At 34.7% G+C, this 23,241-nt stretch overlaps 2 protein-coding genes across 3 annotated transcripts in view; both read right to left on the reverse strand.

Moving 5' to 3' along the window:
- The window catches only part of LOC131675270 (probable isocitrate dehydrogenase [NAD] subunit alpha, mitochondrial), a 106,186-nt gene that overhangs the window by 71,162 nt on the left and 11,783 nt on the right, over nucleotides 1-23,241 (reverse strand). The window lies entirely within an intron of this gene.
- LOC131675269 (uncharacterized) lies at nucleotides 501-8,370 on the reverse strand. The gene is made up of 2 exons (XM_058954196.1): nucleotides 8,270-8,370; nucleotides 501-3,150 (listed from the first exon to the last, which is right to left on the reverse strand). Exon 2 carries the CDS (start codon nucleotides 3,140-3,142, stop codon nucleotides 1,124-1,126), a length of 2,019 nt encoding a protein of 672 aa, XP_058810179.1. The 5' UTR covers nucleotides 3,143-3,150; nucleotides 8,270-8,370; the 3' UTR covers nucleotides 501-1,123.

The raw sequence follows: 23,241 nt of genomic DNA on the forward strand, positions 1-23,241 counted from the left end.
AAAACAAATTCTTTGATATTGGAAATGGGTTTCTTGGGCTAAGAACTTTGAGAAAACATCTTCAAAATTCTACAAAACATTGATTATCCTGTTCAAAAAAAGAAAAAAAATATTCAATTTTTGTAGGTCATTTTGAAGGTAAAGATCATTTTTTAATCTAACGAAAATATTTTTTCTAAATGCAACATAATTTTATCTACAAAATGCCTTTAAATTAATGTTGTATCTCTTTTCATTCTTGAAATATTAGATTATGATATAAAAAAATTCCGTTTTCTACACTATGTGTTGTTATGTCGCGACTACGTAGCCGTGACGTGTATTTTTAAAATAGGTATGATCATTCATTTATTAGTAAATATTATAGTGACAGGAACTTACCTGGGTTATTATCTCGAGTTAAATTGGCTGTTTAGCTTTATCTTGATAAAGTATATATCAGGTCGGTCGGTAATGATGCACGAACACTCGATTTAAATAATTATTTATTTATTCAATGACAGAAGTAGTTTCTCAAAAATAACAGTAGGTGAATTATACGTTGTTCGGCTGTCGCGCGTCGCAAATCAGTCCGTAAGAACTTTAACAAATTTTAATGTTATTGAGTAGTCGCGCGTCGCGAATCAACTGCCGAATAGTCGAGTCTTCTGTTTTTATATTGACTCTTCGGCCCATATTAATGTGTTAAGTAATCAAAAAATCAAAATGTCGGGCGCCCCAGATTTTCGGACTACTCATCTTTTAATTTCGCTGAGTTTGTATTTTGTAAAAATGCCGTTCGTTGTTTATACATTATTTCGTTTTTCAATTGATTGCTGATGAAATCAAAATGAAGAAATAGTTACGTCTCGGGACGTAACACCTCCGTGGCTAGATCGTTGTATATCGGTGTGATATCAACGCAAAATAAACAGAGAGAAATGAGAGAGAGAAATAAATAAATAAATAAATAAGTAAATAAATGTGCGTTACTCTTGGTTATTCGGCAATCGATTGAATACGCTTTAATTTTACTTTAATAGTACTTTTAATGTTACGCGGACAATAATACTCCGTATCACGGTATAGTAGAGCTTCATTTCAGGATTCGATATGTATATATATAACAGATTTGTGTTTTTAACTAATGTGATTCTAATGTGAAAATTGGGATATGTTGCTTCTTTCTGGTGGAAATTTCTTTAGGAGTAGGGACGGGGGATGTGGTGTTTAAGGTCTGGTTCGTGAATGGGGTTATTGCTCGTGGGTTCTCATTTTTTTGTTTGTCTATTACTATTTCATCCAATGCATATTCTTCCTCTTTTGACGGAGTTTGGTTTCTCTGTTTGAGCAGCGGTTTGTTCAGTGCCACCAGTAATTGTGTTATTGAACTAAATATGGCTCCTAGCAAGTATGCAGAGATTCCATATATAGAGTGTAGAGTATAGCCTCTGATTATTAGACTTTTACCGCATTGAAATATAATGGCGGTCATTATGATGGCAGAACTTATAGAACCAAATTTAGTTAGTTTGGTGATGAACTTATTCCATGTGCTTCCAGCGATGTTGGTTAATGTTTGTTCTGTCAGTATTAGGTTTGATACTAATCCTCCCTCTACACTTTCGTCGCCTCGCATACTTCTCGCGATCACGTTGAGGAGTGATGCTTTCTCCATGGGAAAGAGGATGTGATTTTGTAGTTTTTGTAGGTCTTCTTGGGAGTAGATCCCACTGGTTGCCAATGATTCTAGTTCCGTCGGTTTCCATGTTATTTTAGTGGTCGGTTTCAAGGTTAGAACTGCGTTGGTTGTTCTTCTCGGAGTTGGTGTCAAATTTATCCATTCGTTTCCTATTTTGTAGTATTGGGGAATGATTGTGTTGCAGTTTATTTCTGTTCCTGTTTTCATTAAGATGTGTGTTTTTGGTGTGAGGTAAAATGTTTCGTTTCTTGAAATGACTGGAAGTTGCGAGAAACATTTGTCTGTATGAAGTAGTTGAACTTCTGTAGGCGTACATTGTATAATATGTACGGCTTCCCCTGCCAGGCGAGCTATGTACCCGGGCTTCTCCATGATATTGTACGCAAATTCATCTGGTGAGAGGGATGCCAGGGATAAGGAGTTATATAGGATTTTCCTTTCCAATTCACATTTTTGTTGCAATATATCTATATAGAGACTTTTTATTTCGACCCTGAAATGCTTTTCTACGTACACAAATTTGCTATTGAAGTACGTGAATAGATCATAGCTAAGTATCCCTTGCTTCGTTTGAATATCATTGTCGTACAAAATATTGAATTGGGTTCGTTCATATATAAAAAGTTTTGGATGTTCAGTTGTTATTAAGATTCTGTTGCAAAAACTCATGTTCCCTCTAGTTGACAATGCAAAGGATACTTCGTTCGTACTTATGCTAAAAATGGTTTCATGATCGGGTGAGCTTATTTTAGTGACCGTTCCCCTATACAGTATATCGTATTGATTTTTGAAACAGTCTTCGTGCGGTAGTAATGACCAAAAGGTGTAACCTCCTTCCATATCGATACAATGTTGGTCCGAAAACTTACATACTGTACCCGAATTTAATCTTAATCTATCATTATTTAATTCGACTGCTGCATAGCTTTCTAACAAGGTTATTTTTATAAGTCCTTGTACGAGAATATCGCTCCACGTACCAAATCGGTCGGCGTAGGCTGCCCCTGAACAAGTTTTACCCTTAACGTTTCCTGCTAGATCTAAACCTACACTTTTTGTCGAGTTAATCCTTAGGTCGGCTATTGTGTGTGCGTTATCATATTTAAAAATACCCGTATCATGTATAGCTTTACAGTTGTCGTGTGATATTTGGTAAATGTATTCTTGGATTGCATTTTCGGTTGGGCCTAAATGACTAAACATACCGCAATGAAAAATTGTTCGCCTTATTTCTATTTTACATTGTATAATTTTCATTGATTTGAATTCCGTTTTTTGTAATAGTTCGATAGTGGCTTGTGTGTTATTTACTTGAATTTCTTGAAAATTGCATTCCTCTGCATCCAAGAGTGAGTATGTTGTAATGGTAGGGTTCGTTGAGCCGCAATTGAAACCAATAAGTCCTTTGCTTGTTGAAAAGAAGGTGATTATGATTAAGATAGTCATTGATTGTTGCGCCATTGTGTTTCCTGGAAATAGAATAAGATTACTATGCTTGTTTTGCTACGCTTAATTTATTGGCATGAATTGTTTTTGGTTTTCCATTGTAATCGATTACAACACTGCCTTTTTCAGTTATTTTTAATACTTCAAAAGGTCCTAAATATTTATTTTTCTCTAATTTACCCGGTTTTGGTTCTTTCATGAACCATACTTTATCTCCAATTTTAAAATTTACTGGATTTGTAAATCGGTCATAATAATTTTTTGATTTTTGTTTTGAGATTATTAGATTTTCTCTAGCCATGTGTGATATTATATTCATGTTTTTTATTAAATTTTCTAGGTATCCATTAAATGTTGGTAATTGTTCGGATTTTTTTAATGGTACGCTAGATGGTAATTTGGCTGGAAAAGCAAAAACTAATTCATGTGGTGTGAAATTGTGACTAGTGTGTATGCTGGTGTTGTAATTGAATTGGGCCAACTCTAGGAGTTCGTCCCAATCACATTTTTTTGATGTAAATTGTTTGATGTATTCGCAAAGCGGATGGTTAGCCCTTTCGATAGATCCATTAGATTGAGATGAAAATGACGTTGTTTCAATTTTTTCGAAATGAAATCTTTTGGCAATTTGCTTTAACATTTTGCTTCTGAAGTTTTGTGTTCTGTCCGTTAGTACTATTTTTGGAGTTCCGAAAGTACAAATAAACCTTTTTATAAAAGCTTCGCTTACAGCTTCCGCTGTTTGGTCTTTTAATGCTACTAATGTGATAAATTTTGAAAGTTGGTCTTGAATTGAAAGTATGTACCGATTATTACTTTTTGTAATATCGAATGGCCCCATTATATCCATGGCAACTTTATCAAAAGTTTTGAAAGGTGTATCTGTTATAATCATTGGTTGTCGTGTAGGTTTACGTTTTAATTTGTTTCTTTGACATTCTATACACATGGAAATTCTTTTTTGTATGTCGTTCTTTAGGTTTTCCCAACAGTATTTTTCCTTAATTCTATTGTAAGTTCGATTCACTCCCGAATGACCTCCTAATCTCGAAGAATGATATATTTCAAAAATTTTATTTCTCTGGTCTAACTCACATATATATTCAACATGATTCATACAAACAATAGTCTTGATGTTAGTTCCTATGAAAGTATCATTTATGATTTCTTCTATTTCTGACCATTGTATGTTTCTTATGTCAATATTTTTTGAAATACTCAGCATAGAGATTTTATTTTGTAATAGAAGTCTTTTCAAATTTTTGAACAATTCGGCTAAATCTTGTTTTACTGTTTCCGTTGCTGCGGCAGTGTTCAGGCACAAAATAAATATTTTTCGTTTACCGTAGTTTAATGTTTCTAAATTATTACTGGATAAATTTTTGTTTATTTTCAAATTTTTCTCTGCAAGTATGTTACTCGTATTTTTGTCTAGCCCTTCATGTTTTTCAGAGATTAAATGGATAATGTTATCATTACGAAGTTGTATGGAACTTTTGCTATAAATGACATGACCTCTATTATAATCATTATTAATGCTACTATTTTTTATACATTTTTTATCTATATTGTTGGATTTGTATGTATGTTTCTGTTTGCTCTTTTTTTGAATGCATGCGTGATTTGTAATTTGTTCCTTTTTGTCAACATTTAATGATTTTGTCTGTACTACCTCCTCTAAGTTCTCGGTTCTTTTTCTTTGTGCTCGTGTCATAACACAAATTTTTGGTTCTACCGCAATCCGCGATAAACAGTCAGCTGGACCGTTTTCTTTGCCTGGACGATAAATTATGTCAAAGTCGTAATCAACTAGTTTTAATCGCCATTTTTGTACCCTACTATTATTATCAGCCGACTTTAATGAAAGTAAAGGTTTGTGGTCTGTTACTACCGTAAATTTATTTCCGAATAAGTATGTTCTAAATGTTTTAATAGCGAAAATTATTGCAAGAGCCTCTCTTTCATAAGTCATATAATTTTGTTCTGTTTTGTTCAAAACCCTTGAAGCGTATGCGATGGGTCTATCGTACCCTAATTCTCCCTGGGAAAGGACCGCGCCCAAACTATGATTCGACGCGTCCGTTCTAACGATGTAAGGTTTGTTAAATTGTGGATATTGTAGGATAGGTGCTTCGCATAGTAGTTTTTTTAATTTATTTAAAGCTTCCTGTTGTTCGTTGTTTATACATTATTTCTTTTTTCAATTGATTGCTGATGAAATCAAAATGAAGAAATAGTTACGTCTCGGGACGTAACAGTGTTATTGAGGCCTCACCAGGCACACCAGAACAGGACAGCCTCACGCCTGCATCATCGACACGACATCCGGTTTTCTGGCGCAGGATATCGTAACAGCCCAGTGGAAGGACAATGAACTTATGCAGCTTTTCGATAACGGCATCTTGAAGATCGACGACATCGAGCTTACTTACAGCATCACCGCTGATACAGTCAAGCCATTCCTGTCCTATCTGCTGCGTCGGATGTCCTTCAACGTCTTACACTTGCCGGCTCACCCAAGTGCCCGAGACACAGACAGTGTGACTCCTCATTGATAAATTCGTCTGGACAGGTGTTTGTTGTATGTCAGTGCGTCAAGGTTGGACGGCACAATCGGGCGAAGCTCGGATAGTTCGCCCTGCCGAACAACTGTTTGAGTACGTGCTCTTGGACCTTACTTTGCTCAGCAGTGTTCACGCCACAAAGTTCGTTTCACTTCAGGGTCATTCCAAAATGGTATTCTCTTCGTGAGCTTTGGATCCTACGAAGTTCTCTAAGAGGTCAACATCTGTGGGGACTGCACAATCTCAACTGAGCTGCGCACTGCGGAAATACTAGTGGAAACAACATCTAGTGCTGTGAAGTTGCTCGTCCTTCGTCACTTTGAGCAAGATGGCCACAGTATTTGCATACCTTGATCTCCCGGCCAGTTCGCTTTATAATTCTTGTTCTCTCACCATCAATTTTGTTCAATAAATATAAGTTTTGTTACAAGTGCACACTTGTCATTCTACGAACCATCTCTCGAAATTTGCGCTAAAGTCTTTTTACATCGATTATAGAAAGCTTGGTAAAATAGAGGTTATATGTATAAGTTTTGTTTGACTTTAAATGAAAAATATAAATAAAGAAAAACCTATTTATCACAAAAATAATGGCATTTTTACAAAAAACAAGTATTAGATCACACGACGAAAACTTTGCAGGCAATTTCAAATGCAAAGAAATAGTTGATTTAAGAAACACTGGCGGAATATAAAAACAACAATGTTTGTAAATAATAAAGCATACTCAAATTACAAGAACTGGAAAAGAATCTCGATTGATGCTAATGTAAAAATAGTTAAATTTGAAAGAGACAGTAAAAGAAACATTTGTTAGCTGTCATTCAATATTAATTATTCTTTATGATACTTATAAAATTGTCACAATTACGTAGAGCAAAGGTTGGGAGGGAGGGAGGTTATTGGGTTATTGGGAGGGGGGGGGGGATTCGATTCAGTTCATCATGGCTTATATATTGTGCTGATTCTCCTGATCAATCTCCATACTAAAGGGAACAGAGACTAATGCGTATACGAGGTGTGATCAAAAAGTAAGGTGAATTTTTACTTTTCTCAAAAAATATTTATTTATTCATCAATTTTTATTTTATCTCCTTCAAAGTAATCCCCCTCGGATATAATGCACTTGTGCCAACGCTTTTTCCAATCCTCAAAGCATTTCAAAAAATCATTTTTTGTGATCTTGTTTAGTTCATCCTTCGATGCCGTCTTTATCTCCTCAATCGTAGCAAAACGCCGTCCTTTCATGGGCCTCTTTAGTTTTGGGAACAAGAAGAAGTCACAGGGGGCCAGATCTGGGGAATACGGTGCCTGTGGCATCGTTACTGTGTTAGTTTCAGCCAAAAATTCGCGCACAAGCAACGATGTGTGAGCAGGGGCGTTATCATGGTGCAAAAGCCAATTTTTATTTTTCCACAAATTCGGATGTTTCTGGCGGATTGCTTCGCGCAAATTGCGCATAACTTGCAGGTAATATTCCTTATTTACTGTTCTACCAAGTGACAAGAACTCATGATGCACCACGCCCCTGCAGTCAAAGAAAACTGTAAGCAAAACCTATACATTTGATCGAACTTGGCGTGCTTTTTTTGGTCTTGGTGATCCAGAATGCCTCCACTGGGACGATTGAGTCCTAGTCTCAACGTCATAACCATATACCCATGTTTCGTCACCTGTTATAACCCTGTTGAGTAAATCTGGATCATCGTTGACGTCATTCAGTAGCTCTTGGGCGATGCTCATGCGACGTTTCTTTTGGCCGAAATTGAGCAATTTCGGAACAAACTTCGCTGACACACGTCTCATGTCTAAAACACTCGTCAAAATTGATTGGCACGAACCAAATGAGATGCCAATATCATCAGCAATTTCTCTAATGGTAATTCGACGATTTCCCAACACTATTTTCTTCACTTCTTCAACATTCTCATCAGTGTTGATGTGCTGGGGCGTCCAGAACGAGGTTCGTCGTCGGTGTCTTCTCGGCCTTCTTGGAAGAGTTTATACCACTTGTAAACATTTTTTTGGCTTAAAGTAGACTCACCGTATGCCACTTTCAGCATTTCAAGTGTTTTGGAACATTTGATTCCATTTTTCACACAAAATTTAATGCAAACTCTTTGATCCATGTTTTTAGACAGCAGCAAATCGTGGAGCACGCAAAACACTTCTAACCTTGATACCTCTCACAAACAAACCAAACATACTACAAAGCTGAAATTTGGAACGTATGTTCTAGACGAGTGTACCGACTTAACCAAATAAAAAAGTCGAAGATCGAACGGACGTAGCCCGCTAAATCTCAAAATTCACCTTACTTTTTGATCACACCTCGTAAGTACCTAGTTTATCTCTGTAGCATTACACATGAACGTAGTTCTTCAAGTTACAATATTATTTCAGGTGCTATTTATTCTGAGGCTCGGAAAACAATTTTAGATAAAATTCTAACTTGTGCAAGTATACCATCTATGTTAAATGATTTATGTGATAGAAAGAGAAGCGAATGCCAACTATAAGCAAACAGCGATGAAACAAAGATAACACAGGCCAACAAAATTTTACAAAAGTCAAGAACCTGAAACCAGACATAAGATACTTGATATATTTTCATGCGTTGATTCCGAATCTTGGCTCAGAATTGCCCTATTACCCTTGGCTTTCCAGATATCTTAACCTAAAAGCGTCAAAAACAAGCTTTTTTACTATATTTTACCACCTGTAACATGACGAAAGATTTTTTCTGCGCAATTCTGACCACAGTTCTTAAAAGAGCAAGTTTTGTGCCACAAAAATTACTATTCAGAATTAATTTTATAATTTTTTCAATGGAGATATGGTCGTTTGAACAATGATGGATCTGAACATTATACTATAGGCTTATAACAACACAAAATTCAATATTCAATTCTCATGCCTATAAATGTACACACACAATAGCATCAGAAGTACAATAGTCTGCGTATAGCACAGTGTTCAGTCTGCTGAAACCCCATAACCTCAAACTCGATATTTCCTAAACCAGTAGGAATTCATGTCATTTCTTGAGTAATCCTTGAACCAAAACATTTAACGGAATCACATCAAGCCGTCGCCCAGTCGGACTAACCGCTGGCTTCTTTCGAACTCTATTCTTTCCCGCTTCCCCGTCACCCATTGCGACTGCGCATTGCGTTCTTTCGTGTTTTCAGCGCAAGTGAGCTGCACGACGCTCTCCATGGGCCTAGGAGCGGGACGGCATGACGGCATAGCTATGCTATCTGAACAACGCTTCCTAATCCGCTAACCTATAATTTCCTTCATTACTTTCTAATTATGGTGGCTGTCGCGAGCGTCAAGTGCGTATCCCCGTTATAATCTTTTATGTTGTTGAGTTTTTATGACTATTTCAGGGTTTTATATACACTGCCCGTCAATCACTTTTGCCATGCTTACCTCAAAATTAGGCAAACTTGAAAGTTTTGTATCTCGGTCGGAAATCATCATATCATAAAAAACTGCAGGGCATTTTAAAGGTAATTGCAGAAGCTTCCATTTAAGACGTGCAGAGACTTAAAAATGAAAATTTGTGTTTTTTACAGTAAAAAAACTGATTAAAAAAATTCAATTTTTTTAACCTCGACTTAAATCAATGCCAATTTAGAAACAGGCGGTGGAGGGCAAATCGACCGGAGGGGTTGGGAGGGTAATGTCTTTCCCTTTAAAATTAGCCCCCGCGGGGTTCTATCCGATGTTTTTTAACCGAGTTACGGCGTTTTTTGTAAAAAAATAACCTTTTTTTTCAATCGTCAATTACTTCGACTTGCGTACGTTATGGAAAAAAATGCCAAGGAGAAAAAAGTTTCATTTTGTGCCTAAGAATACGAAAATAAAGTTAAAATAAAGAAATAGAGAAAAAATTTTTTTTCGGTTTTTTAGCGCATTAAAAAAATAAAGGAATTTAACTTTTTTTTTACGTTTAGTTTTAGTTTTTTTGTGATTTACTACGTCCCTAGACATTTTAAAACGAAGCGTAAAAAAAAAGTGAAATTCCTTTATTTTTTTAATGCGCTAAAAAACCGAAAAAAAATTGTTTCTCCATTTCTTTATTTTGACTTTATTTTCGTATTCTTAGGCACAAAATGAAACTTTTTTCTCCTTGGTATTTTTTTCCAAAACGTACGTAAGTCGAAGTAATTGAGAATTGAAAAAAAAGGTTATTTTTTTACAAAAAACGCCGTAACTCGGTTAAAAAACATCGGATAGAACCCCGCGGGAGCTAATTTTAAAGGGAAAGACATTACCCTCCGAACCCCTCCGGTCGATTTTCCCTCCACCGCCTGGTTCTAAATTGGCATTGATTTAAGTCGAGGTTAAAAAAATTGAAATTTTTTTAATCAGTTTTTTTACTGTAAAAAACACAAATTTTCATTTTTAAGTCTCTGCACGTCTTAAATGGAAGCTTCTGCAATTACCTTTAAAATGCCCTGCAGTTTTTTGTGATATGATGATTTCCGACCGAGATACAAAACTTTCAAGTTTGCCTAATTTTGAGGTAAGCATGGCAAAAGTGATTGACGGGCAGTGTACATTTATATTATTTATTTGATTATACATACGTGATTTTATCTATTATATTTTTTTTCGGTCTCTAGTAAGATTAGATTTGCTCCAGAATGAAAATCTAATATATCAAAGAAAGTGAAAATGACACTTAAGTAAATGAAAGGATTAATTACACTGCAAAGCGGATTAGCAATAATACGCTGACAATAAGTAACTGATTACAAGTAAATATAGAAGAGAGATTTAAATATAATATTAAATAGACTTTTATAGCCAATAAAAGCATTATAATGGATATCTCGCTCTCAAATAACGAAGGCAGAATGGAAAAAATTCATTGGACAACAGCAGAGGAAAGATGCTGAGTCTGCTGTCAATATTAATCAATAAAATTTCAAAATAATGTATAAATTCAAAATAGTCATATGGAATAATAATGCACTGATACAGAGAAAACTAGAACTAGAAAACTTTCTCACTAGCAAGCAAATACAAGGTGTGTTCAAAAAGTAAGGTGACTTTGTATTTTTAAGAAAAAATATTTATTTATCTATCAATATTTATGTTGTCCCCTTCAAAGTAATCCCCCTCAGATACAATACACTTAAGCCAACGGTTTTTCCAATCCTTAAAGCATTTCTCATAAGCACTTTTCGGTATAGCCTTGAGCTCTTCCAGCGATGCAGTCTTTATCTCTACAATTGTTGCAAATCTCCGTCCTTTCATAGGTCTCTTTAGTTTTGGGAACAAGAAAAAGTCACATGGGGCCAAATCCGGTGAATATGGTGGCTGAGGCATGATTGCGGTGTTGTTTTTGGCCAAAAAATCTCTCACAAGCAAAGTTGAGTGAGCAGGGGCATTATCGTGATGCAAAAGCCATGAATTATTTTTCCACAATTCTGGGCGTTTTCTTCGTATTGCTTCTCGCAAACGGCGCATAACTTCAAGATAATACTGTTTATTGACCGTACGTCCATATGGTAAGAACTTCTGATGCACCACGCCATGGTAATCGAAGAAAACAGTGAGCAAAACTTTGACATTTGATCGGACTTGACCTGCTTTTTTCGGTCTTGGCTCATCTGGGCTCTTCCATTGGGACGATTGGACTTTGGTTTCGATATTATAACTATATACCCATGATTCGTCACCAGTTATGACCCTTTTGAGTAAATCTGGGTCGTCGTTGACGTCATTCAACAGTTCTTGAGCGATGCTCATGCGACGGTTCTTTTGGTCAAAATTTAGCAATTTCGGAACAAACTTCGCTGACACACGTCTCATGCCCAAAACATTAAAAAAAATTTCATGGTACGAGCCAAGCGATATACCAACATCCTCAGCAACTTCTCTGATAGTGATTCGACGATTTTCCAGAACAATTTTCTTCACTGCTTGAACGTTTTCATCAGTTGTTGACGTGCTTGGGCGTCCAGAGCGAGGCTCGTCATTGGCATCTTCCTGGCCATCTTCGAAGAGTTTGTACCACTTGTAAACATTTTTTTTACTCAGAACAGTTTCACCGTATGCCACCGTCAACATTTCAAGTGTTTCGGAGCACTTTATTTTATTTTTTACACAAAATTTGATTCCTTTGATCCATATTTTTCGATAGCAAGAAATCGCCGAGCACGCAAAACACTTATAACCTTTACGCCTCTCACAACCAAACAAAAAATGCTATACACTTGAAACTTGGTACCGATGTTCGGGAAGAGTGTACCAACATAACAAAACAAAAAAATCGATAATCGAAAGTACGTTGCCCGTGAAATTTGAAAAGTCACCTTACTTTTTGAACACACCTCGTAGATGTCATCCTGATCTCGGAAACTCATTTTACGAATAAACACTACTTCAAAATTTCCAAAACTATCTATCAATCAAATCATCTAGATAATAATAGACATAAAGGCACAGTTATCATTGTTAAGGCATCAATAAATCATTACCTAACTGTTAATCATCAGACAAAAAAATTGCAAGCTACAAACATCATGATGACGGATAAGAATGGACCGATCACTTTTTTAGCAATCTACTACTTATCTAACCATTTAATCAGTAAATAGGATTTCACTTCTTATTTTAGTACACTAGGTCGTAGGTTCATAGCTGGCGGTAATTTTAACGCGAAATACCTACGGTGGGGCTCCAGATTTTTACACCTATAAAAGAAAGAGAGAGGAGGAGGGGAAGAGGGGAGTAATCCAAAGGAGTAAACAACTGTATGAGGCAATGAGGAAAAGTGACTGCACACCCATATCGACCGGGGAGCCTACATACTGGTTTTCAGATCTCAACAAACTACCTTTCACTATTGACTTCGCAATAGTGAAAAGTATGAACCCTTCCCATTTTGAATCAAGCTCATGCTTAGATCTGACATCGGACCACTCTCCAGTAATAATAATACTAAATGCCAAAATAATAAGGAAAGAATATGCAAAAAAAACTACAGACTAGACCAAACATCACATAGAAGAACACATTTATCGCAACATATTTCTTAACCCGTTTCGCCCCAAAACGCCACTTCCGGTACCCCTCACTTTGAGGACTCATAACTTTCCCTATTCGCGCTTGAAAAGATTGAATGGGCTATATTTGAAAAATTTAAAACCTGCCTTTTTTGATGGTGTCCACAAAAAATTATTAACTATCAGAAAATACAGTTTAAACAAAAAGAAATTATGATTTTTAGGCCAATTTTTTTTAAATCCTGTTACAAAAAGGTTCCCGGTCTGAAATCAACCTAGAGCACCCATAACCGGTGGAATAAGTTTCTGAGCATGAATTATATATGATTCCGGTGTCGGTTTTTTTACCGGACTATAACCAAAATGGCGCCTGGACTGCGAAATCTTAACGAATATCTTTATGATTTTTTTATTGCTAAAAGATACACTTTGGAGAAAAATATAAAAAATATAATGTTCTTAGAATTACTCAAGGAATGCACCTAAATATTTTGAAACGTTTCGAACAACTTTTTGGATTTCACTAATGGGCAATTCTTGGCTATTTCAAACAGTTTAAAACTTCAAATCACCAATTTTGTTCAAAGTTGGTAGACTTGTTACCTATATAGAGGTCAACATCTGTGCAGAGTTTTAGATCAAAATATTGATAAGGGGCCGACTTATCAACTGTTGAAAAAATATTGGACTTTTTTTTATTAATTCGATTTCTCTGAGACTAATAAAGATATGGACATGATTCTTTTTTTAAAAGACGCGGAAAGAGTTTCACTTTTAAAATATAAATAATAAAATACCAAATAATTTATTTATGCCACTGTTATAAACAATTTTTTCAAAAAATCGACGATATCTCAAAAAACGATATTTTTTTTTTTAATTTTTGTACCATCGTGTTCCTTGTCATTTTTTACACAAGAAACCGTTGAGAAAATCGAGTGCCCGCTATTAGGATTAAGATAGCACTAAAATGAAACGAACCACGCGCTAGCCGCTCGGCCGCTCGGCCGTCTGCTACTCGTGCGGTTCCAACGTTGCTTGCTGCAATTGCCTTCTTTAAAGAATAAATAATTTCATATTCTAACAGTCTATATGTATTTATTTAAATAATATATAGATGTATTAATTAAGTAAGTAATGTAAATGAACTATTTTTTTATACAATCTGATATAATATTGAAATTAAACATTCGCTCTCTGCGTTTGAGCGGGCTTGAGACCGACGCATATTTAGGATGCGGCCGCATTAAAAATGTTTTTTTATGGGACCTACACCATAATACTCTTAATAAGTTATTTACAAGTAATTTTACAAAAAAAACCCTTTAAATTATGCGTCTTATTTTAAATTCAGAAGAGTATGAAGTTTTTTTTACCTTAATTTCCGTTGTATTGTCATCACTAACTGGAATGAATGCATATAGTGATTGTGTTCCTTGTATAGTAAGAGCATCTTTTAATTGACTATACATGCTACTTTCAAAAATTTCATATTCTTCTTGACTACAGTAAATAAACGTTATTTTAGGCGTAACTTGCTTCGCCCATTTGTAAAATTCTGCAGAATTACTTATGATCTTACCGAGAAAGCTTTCTCGTCGAGCTAATCTTTTTATACCTCCACCAATTCCATCACATGGACTTTTAACATGATAACTTGCAAAAAAATGCCACTCTGCTCTAAATAGAATAAATGCCGTAATATCGAACTAACTTTAGAAAATTCATTCTATTTTTATATTTGCTTCCGGCACCATCACTAACATAAATAATTTTTTTTACAGTATTTTGAAATCTATTTTTGACGAATTCAATTAAATTTTTTTGATATTTAGCATAAATTCTTTTTCGTAAGAAATTCAAAGACTTTTAAAGACTTCTAGAAGTTATTACAAATTGGTGTTTATATTTTCTACCATATATTTTTGCATATACGTCATTCTCACGCCTGATCTAACGCACAGAGCAAATGTTTCATTTAATATTGTTTCAGATTTATATTACTTATATTACTTTACTTATATTACTTTATATTACGTTATATTAAGTAAATAAGTCATCAAAATTTAATTTAAATTTAATTACTTATTTAATTAATTAATTTATATATTATTTAAATAAATACATATAAACTGTTAGAATATGAAATTATTTATTCTTTAAAGAAGGCAATTGCAGCAAGCAACGTTGGAACCGCACGAGTAGCAGACGTCCGAGCGGCTAGCGCGCGGTTCGTTTCATTTTAGTGCTATCTTAATCCTAATAGCGGGCACTCGATTTTCTCACCGGTTTCTTATGTAAAAAATGACAAGGAACACGATGGTGCAAAAATTAAAAAAAAAATATCGTTTTTTGAGATATCGTCGATTTTGTGAAAAAATTGTTTATAACAATGGCATAAATAAATGATTTGGTATTTTATTATTTACATTTTAAAAGTGAAACTCTTTCCGCGTCTTTTAAAAAAAGAATCATGTCCATATCTTTATTAGTCTCAGAGAAATCGAATTAATAAAAAAAAGTCCAATATTTTTTCAACAGTTGATAAGTCGGCCCCTTATCAATATTTTGATCTAAAACTCTGCACAGATGTAGACCTCTGTATAGATAACAAGTCTACCAACTTTGAACAAAATTGGTGATTTGAAGTTTTAAACTGTTTGAAATAGCCAAGAATTGCCCTAATAATAATTTTTTACAAAATTAAAAAATTTTTTATTCACACTTTGGAAAAATTATTATGCATTCTATGACCAATTCTAAGAACTTTTTTGCTTTATAATTTGTAACGAGTGTCGCTCGTTAAAGGTGAAGCCTAAGCGCCGTTATCGCGTGGGGCGGCGTAAAAGCCGGCCCGTGAAAACAAACGAGAGAAGGAGAAGCGCCCGCGAGACGAACGAGCGAAAAAGTGAGAGAGAGGAGAGAGATTAGGGCGCCGACCAGCGCGTGTTAGGCGCGCGTAGTACGGGACTGTAGGAATAAGGGGAAGGGGAAAGAGAGCGATTAGGCCGCCGGCCGGCGTGCGCGATAGAGGAGTGAGGAATGCGTACGATTAATCAAGTCCGGACCTGCGGGCAAGAAAAACGCGAGTGAGTGCATTGGAAATTGAAGGAGCTTCCCGACCGATATTACGCGAAGACTCGGTGGTTCTAAGGTCGCTGAGAATCACGCCCCAGAGAAAGGTCATTCGCTGCCCATTACTGCCAGTTGCCCAGAGCGATCTGAGACAACAGTCGAGGATCGCGGGCAACTGCGAACCCGGGCAGGGAAAACCTTGACTGGAAGGCGTGCCGCGAGGAAGGGCCGGAAGCCGACGCAACTCGCGAATACCGCCGAGGATACCCTTGGCAGCAGCAACTCGATCCCGCAGCGTAAGTTCCCGACATTAATTGTAAGTGCGCGCGGACAGAAAGCGAAATTAGATAGTGCGCGTCTTTCTCTCATCGCGAGCGCGATATACCCTGCGAAATCTCTCGGCCACGGCGTTACCTTTATATGGTCTAACGCAGCAAAGGAAAATAAATCTGTAAATCTTTCGAGAACTAGCTGAGACTTTTGCTTTCGAACTCCCTTTGGTTTTCCTCTCCTATCGCCCATAACAGAACCTGTCCGACCTTGAATCACTGGGCAACCCGGAATCGCCGCACGTGTCCTCTACGTGTGGGCTTTCTCGGGCTCTGGGGCGAGAGGTCAGAAGATCGAATTGATCCGAACGAGCTGATCGAAGTGGCGGTCAGCCTCGCAACAGAAGGAATATCCTTTCTCTAACGGGTAAGATTTCTATTCGTGTCCCGAAAGAACTCCCCCATTACAAATTTCATTTGATAACTTATTGTTTTCAAAAAATAAAATTATGAATAATTAAAGATTGTTTGTACTACTGTGGGCAAAAAGTAAGGTGAATTTGTTTGTAAAATGAAAAATCTTTATTTATTCTTCTACATCAATGTCATCCCCTTCGAAGTAATCCCCTCCCGATAAAATACACTTATGCCAACGTTTTTTCCAATCCTCGAAACATGCCAAATAGTCCCTCCCTTTCCGGTATAGCCATCAGCGCCTTCTTCGATTCAGCTCTTATCTCCTCAATCGACTCGAAACGCGTTCCCCAGAGTGGTCTCTTGAGTTTTGGGAATAGCCAGAAGTCACACGGAGCCAAATCAGGCGAATACGATGGTTGCGGAACGATATGCGTCGAATTTTTGGCGAAATGGTCACGAAGAATGAGTGCAGTGTGAGATGGTGCATTATCGTGATGCAAAAACCAAGAGTTGTTGGCCCATAATTCTGGTCTTTTTAGACGAATTGCTTCACGCAAACGACGCATAACGCTCAAATAATATTCCTTATTAACAGTTTGGCCGGGTGGAAGGAATTCATAGTGCACCACACCACGAAAATCGAAAAAAACTGTCATCATGACCTTGATTTTTGAACGACTTTGACGTGCTCTTTTCGGTCTGGCCTCGCCTTTAGCACGATATTCGCTTGATTGGTCGGTTGTTTCAGGGTCGTAAGCATAAATCCAAGTCTCATCTCCCGTAATCATGCATTTGAGCTTGTCCTGACAGTCAGAAAGCATTGTTTCACACACATCAACGCGGCGACTTTTTTGCAAGAAATTGAGCGTTTTCAGTACCAAACGAGATTTGACTTTTCGTAGGCCCAAATGGTCTTTCAAAATTGTTTTCACAGATCCTTCTGATATTCCGATCATATCAGTAAGGTCTCTAACAGTCAACCGACGATTTTCGAGCACTAATTCCTTCACTTTATTGACGTGTTGGTCATCTGTTGACGTCGATGGTCGTCCGGAGCGCTCCAAGTCATCAACACGTTCTCGACCCTCTTTGAAGTCTTTGTACCACTTATAAACATTTTTCTGCGACATGGTAGAATCACCAAAGGCCTTCCGCAACATCCTCAACGTTTCCGCAGCCGAAATTTCATTCCGCAAACAAAATTTGATGGCACTTCTTTGCTCAATTAAATCAGACATTGTAAAAATCGAAACATGCACTCTTGGTCGTTTGGTAAACACAAGCGTAAATATATTACTGATGATGACATTGACATGAAATTTGTCCCAGATGTCATTCGCAGTCCTACCAACTCAAGAAAAAAAGAACTAGCCCGAAATGTTAAGCCCGCGAAGTTTAAATTGAAAATTCACCTTACTTTTTGCCCACAGTAGTATATATAGGAAATTTTCATAAACATTGACTTTTTTTTATAAAAAAAAATTAATTTTCAATTCATGACACATGTCTGAAACTTTGAGAATACGAATTCTTTAGCTGTTAAAATACAGATTCTGATATGGTGCAACGTTTTAAAGAAACGTACCAAACGTTATCAATGTTTTTCCACGTTTCTTTTATTTTTTCATGATTTTTGTATATTTTCGAAGAATAAGCCAATAAATCAAAGGTAATGATAAATAAATAACTCAAAAAAGTCAAAGTAGAAGAAATAATTATTTTACTAAGCAAGACGTTTGGGTTATACAATATTTGTGTTGTATAACTTTTTTTTCATGATTCGTTTTTATTCCAGAACTATGCTCTCATGCACAGTATAATTTTTTAAAGGTAAGAACTTTAAGCTTGGTGTAATTTATAATTTAAACAACTGATTATTGTTTCCTGAGTAACAAAAGCAAACTATAAAAAATACAACAAACGTAAATTTTTATGTCTTATAGTACAATTGCGTACAAGACGAGTTTTTGTTGTACAATATTTCTCAGTATTTTTCACATGATTATTTCTAGATTTTGCTTGCGTTTCTTCCTAATATTTTTATTCGTGGAAGTTTGTTGGGTAATTTGATATAAAGTTTTTTTATTTTTCTGATTTTTTTAAAGTCTTCTAAGTGTTCCTTTGTACAATCTTTGTAACTTTTGGACTTTTTCCACATTTTTGAGCAATTTTTTGTATTTTATTACTTTTCGCAGCCTTTAGTTTTTTTGAGTCTTTATTACATTCAACAGACCAACTGTTTAGTTGCAAGAGAAAGTGGCAACATGGAGGATGATATAGATAATTTAATACACAGATGCACATGATAAATAATGAAGATTTAAAACTTTTTTGTTGTGTTTCAACCAAACTAATTGAAAAACTTTTGTTGTATTTAAACATGCTTTTAAATTATTGTTCACGAAGCCATCAAATTGTTTAATGTCATCTTCTGAAATTGAAAAAAAATTCACTTTCAATTTATTCAATTTTTACTAAACTAGCAATATTTTCAGCAGATATTATATCTTGTCCTGCACGATAACAAAAGCTTTTGATAGTTCCCCTACTCCACCCCATCTGCTGTACTTTTGCTATGATTCGGAGTTGTATAATTTCATGTAGCGTGATCTAATGCATAGTCTTCAGAAAACTTTTGAAATAAACAAAAATAAGTCTTATTTTTGTACTGCGTCGTTGGACCACCACTTTGAAAGCGAATAATTTTTACGTTTAGTACAACGCTTTTAATCAATTCAAAGGTAGATTACATATAAACCCATATAGCTGGTGCATTGTGTCTTAAAGGTTCTGAAATTGTATAGAACGAAAAAAAATTGAATTTTCCCTAAAATGAGCTCTGTGAATTTTCTCATTATACTTATCCACATAGTTCTGTGAAAAATCCATAACATTAAAAACTTCATCTATTTTCAAATGAACCTTTATTTTTTCAATTGCTTTATGTTGATGAAAAGTGTCATAAACGTGTCTGAAGTAACTAGAGATGTTTTTGTTTATATCATTAACTAATTGACTAATTCTACATGATATGTTTTCTTTCGATGTAATTTTCACACGATAAGTCAGATTTTTCGCTCCCGGTCTTTCAAGATTTTTAGCAACCCACTTATAATACCAAGTGTTATAATTATTATTATCTGCAGATATAAGCTTATTCTTCATCCTATTCTAACTATTTTTGTTTTTTCGAAATTAATAATAACCGTTATAGTATCAGTTTTTTTAATATTATTTGCATTGTATTACATATAGCTGTGTATAAAAGAATAATAATAATAGTTATTATTTTTTGAACGTAAAGTTAATTCGTAATAAAGAAAAATAACTAGTAATAACAGTTAAAAATTATTAATTTCAAAAGTGGAAGTTTAATATAGTTATTATGTCTTTTTTAATTATTTACAATTTGTCAATGAGAAAAGAAATTATAACAAATAATTGATTATATTAATAGTTATAAATAGTTATTATAGTCTCAATTCCTATACTTCTAAACTATTTACTTTTTTCAATTTTCATTTGTGGTTTAGTTTACTTTTTGTTGGTACTTTACTTTGCTGTACACTTTATCTTATTTACAATTTTTTCTTACCAATGGCTCGAAGAAGATAATTTATATCAAATCTACACCCCTTACGATAATAAGACATCCGATACATATTTCATTATTCATAGTAGTTGAAGAAAAGTCAAGTATTTAAAAAGTTAAAGTTTTTTTATAGTGCTGGATTTATAAATAAACTTATTTCTATATTTAGATACAAATTTCCCGAACACGAAAATAAAATACATAACAAGAAGAAAAGTTTTTGTCTACTACGTAAGTATTTATGTCACTTATCATATATAATTTTATTCAAATATTTTGATCTGTAAACATGTGAAATATGACTGTTAAAAACGTATGATCGAATTCTATCCATAGACTAGGTTTTCTTTTGTCTTTTGTAAAATTATTCAACTGCAAAAAAGAATATTTATATCTTGATTTTGTTTTAGATTAAAACATGAAGATCAATCCTTTGAACGTAGTCAATTTATTATTAGCATATTTTCAAAGTTTACAAATACCAGATAGCGAGATTAATTTCAAAGAAATTAAATTGTCAGAAAAGTTGAAAGAAATAATAATAGATGCCGTGTATGAGTTTAATGATATTAATATGATTGTTGAAGAGACGTTAGATTTTCATGAAGATTATAAAGATACTGATGCTAAAATAATTGAAGATGAAGTTCAACATCACGTTCCTGATCCTGATTTTGCACCAACAACTCAGTGCACAAATGATGATGAAGAAATCACATTTGATTATAAACAAAGAGCCGTAGAATTCTGGAGGAGCGGAAAAAACAAAAACTTAAAACTGAATACTCTACAACATAGATTCAAAAAAGTTTCATCTATAAGTCAACTTAAACGTTGGACGAAAACAATTAATAAAACTGGAACTTACCGAGAAAAAATTGCGCAAATTTGCCAATACACGTTTGATAATTTAAAAGCCGCTATTGCAGCTGGTACGATAGTGCATGATCGAGATATACGGAAATGGGCATTACAAGTTCAAAAAATTGTTGGCCATGAAGATATAAGACTCAAGGCTTCTCAAAATTGGTTACTAAAATTTAAAAAAGCTCATAGAATAGTATCTATAAAAATAAATAAATTTATCACCAAAAAAACATTAGAAAGTAAAGAAGAACTACAAACTAATGCTGATGCTTTTGTAGCTGATGTGAAATCATGTATACCAGAAATCGGCATTGCAAACTTCTATAATTCAGATTAGAGTGGTTTTTAATTAGAAATGCACTCGGAAAGAACATTAGTAGTTGAAGGAGAAAAGCAGGTGCAATGTCTGGTACAGTCGCTTTCATCGACAATGCACAGTTATACAATTCAGCCAACTATATCAGCAACCGGGAAAGTTTTATCACCACTTTTTATAGTATTAAAAGAAAAAAGTGATCAATTCGGTCCCATAGTGGAATCTTCATTATTTAGACCAAAAAATGTGCATGTGGAAGTATCAAAATCTGGAAAATTAACGACAAGTTAGTATATTTTTGTTTATTATAATGCAATGACATAAAAAAATTTTGACATTTTTTTATTTTAGATCATTTTAAAATTTGGTTGAAAGTTTTTTACCCAAATGTTGGACCTCAATCTGTACTTTTACTCGACTCTTGGAGTGGACATTGCGATAAAGCTGTATGGAAAACGATGCCGACAAACAAAATTGTTAATATAAAAAAAATTCCCACAGGAACGACAGGGAACATCCAACCACTCGATGTTTATTGATTTCGTATCTGGAAAAACTTCGTTCGACGTTTATCAGATCAAGTAATTTTGATGGACTATGAAATGAATCTACATTTAAGAAAAATCATAAAAATACAGTCTTGTGTCCATAACGAGCTTTCTTCACCAAGATATACAAATATTTTTAAATATGCTTGATATAAAAGCGGCTACATTGCTGAAAAACCAGCTAAAACAGATAACCCTGTTGATTTTAGTTTTAGAGATTCTTGCAATATACATTGCGAAGTAGAAGCATGTAAAAATGTTGCTATAAATAATATAATAATGTGGTTGGGATAAAAGATCATTATGTTTCAAACACTTTTTCGATGATTATCATTTCTGTAAGAAATTCGTTGAATGATACATTTAAATTTATCAATAAATAAAAAAAAGAAAAAGATGAAAATTATTATGAAAAATCAAAATATATGTAGTATCGCGTACGATGGCTCTTACGTAAATATATTTATGTATCTACATACGAATATAAATATATATGTATAGATCTATAAATGATAATTAGACCTCGTGTTATTCTCGTGTTTATTTTTAAGAGATATTTCTCGACATTTTGGTACTATTAAAATGAAATATATTAAACATATTTTTATTTATCATAAATTATTTTTGAGCTACAAATATATTTTATCAAAAAAAATGGGATACCCCACGTACTGTGTAGAAATCAATTATTTTAAGAAAAAGCAACTGATAAACTCAATTCTCCCAAAGTTAGGTCTATTAGCCTACATTTGGTTGGGTAAGGGTGGTTTATGGGGGTTTGGTGGGTTAGAGGCAGGTTGGTTAGTTGAGGTAGCTTGCTCAGCCGTAGGATTAAATTATTTCAGGAAATAACAAACAACTTAACTCGTGTTTCCCAGGGTTAGGAGGTTTAGCCTGCTTGTGTTTCAGTACGGGTGGTTTATAAGAGTGGGGGTTAGATAGGTTAGGGGTAAGTGGATAAGAGGTGTGTTATACAGCTGGGATAACTCGCTGATGGTGTAAAATTCAATTATTTCAAGAAATAACAAACGACTAAATTTGCTTTTCACAGGATTAGGTGGGTTAGCCTTCATGTGGTTCGGTAAGGGTGGTTTATGGGGGTTTGGTGAGTTAGAGGCAGGTTGGTTAGTTGAGGTAGCTCGCTCATGCATAGGATTAAATTATTTCAAGAAATAACAAACGACTAAACTTGTTTATCCCAGGGTTATGTGGATTAACCTGCTGATAGTTTGACGGGGGTGGTTTCTAGGGGGTGAAACACCCCTTAAACATTTTTTTTTAAATCCGGAAACACGTCAATTTAATTTTGTGAAAAATTACAAATCTCGAACCGTATTACCAATCGGTATCGCGAAAACAAGAAGAAAGAAAAGATTATTTGCGGCTACAGAATTTTTTTATTGAAAAGCAGTGCGTTTAAATAAATTGACAAGAATAAAAT

The sequence above is a fragment of the Phymastichus coffea genome, unplaced genomic scaffold (assembly GCF_024137745.1).
Source record: "Phymastichus coffea isolate CEN01 unplaced genomic scaffold, Cenicafe_Pcof_1.1 PCOF00018, whole genome shotgun sequence".
In the NCBI taxonomy this organism is placed as follows: Eukaryota; Metazoa; Arthropoda; class Insecta; order Hymenoptera; family Eulophidae; genus Phymastichus; species Phymastichus coffea.

Coding starts and splice junctions, on each gene's coding strand:
- LOC131675269 (XM_058954196.1), bottom strand. CDS start 3,142: ATGGCGCAACAATCAATGACTATCTTAATCATAATCACCTTCTTTTCA.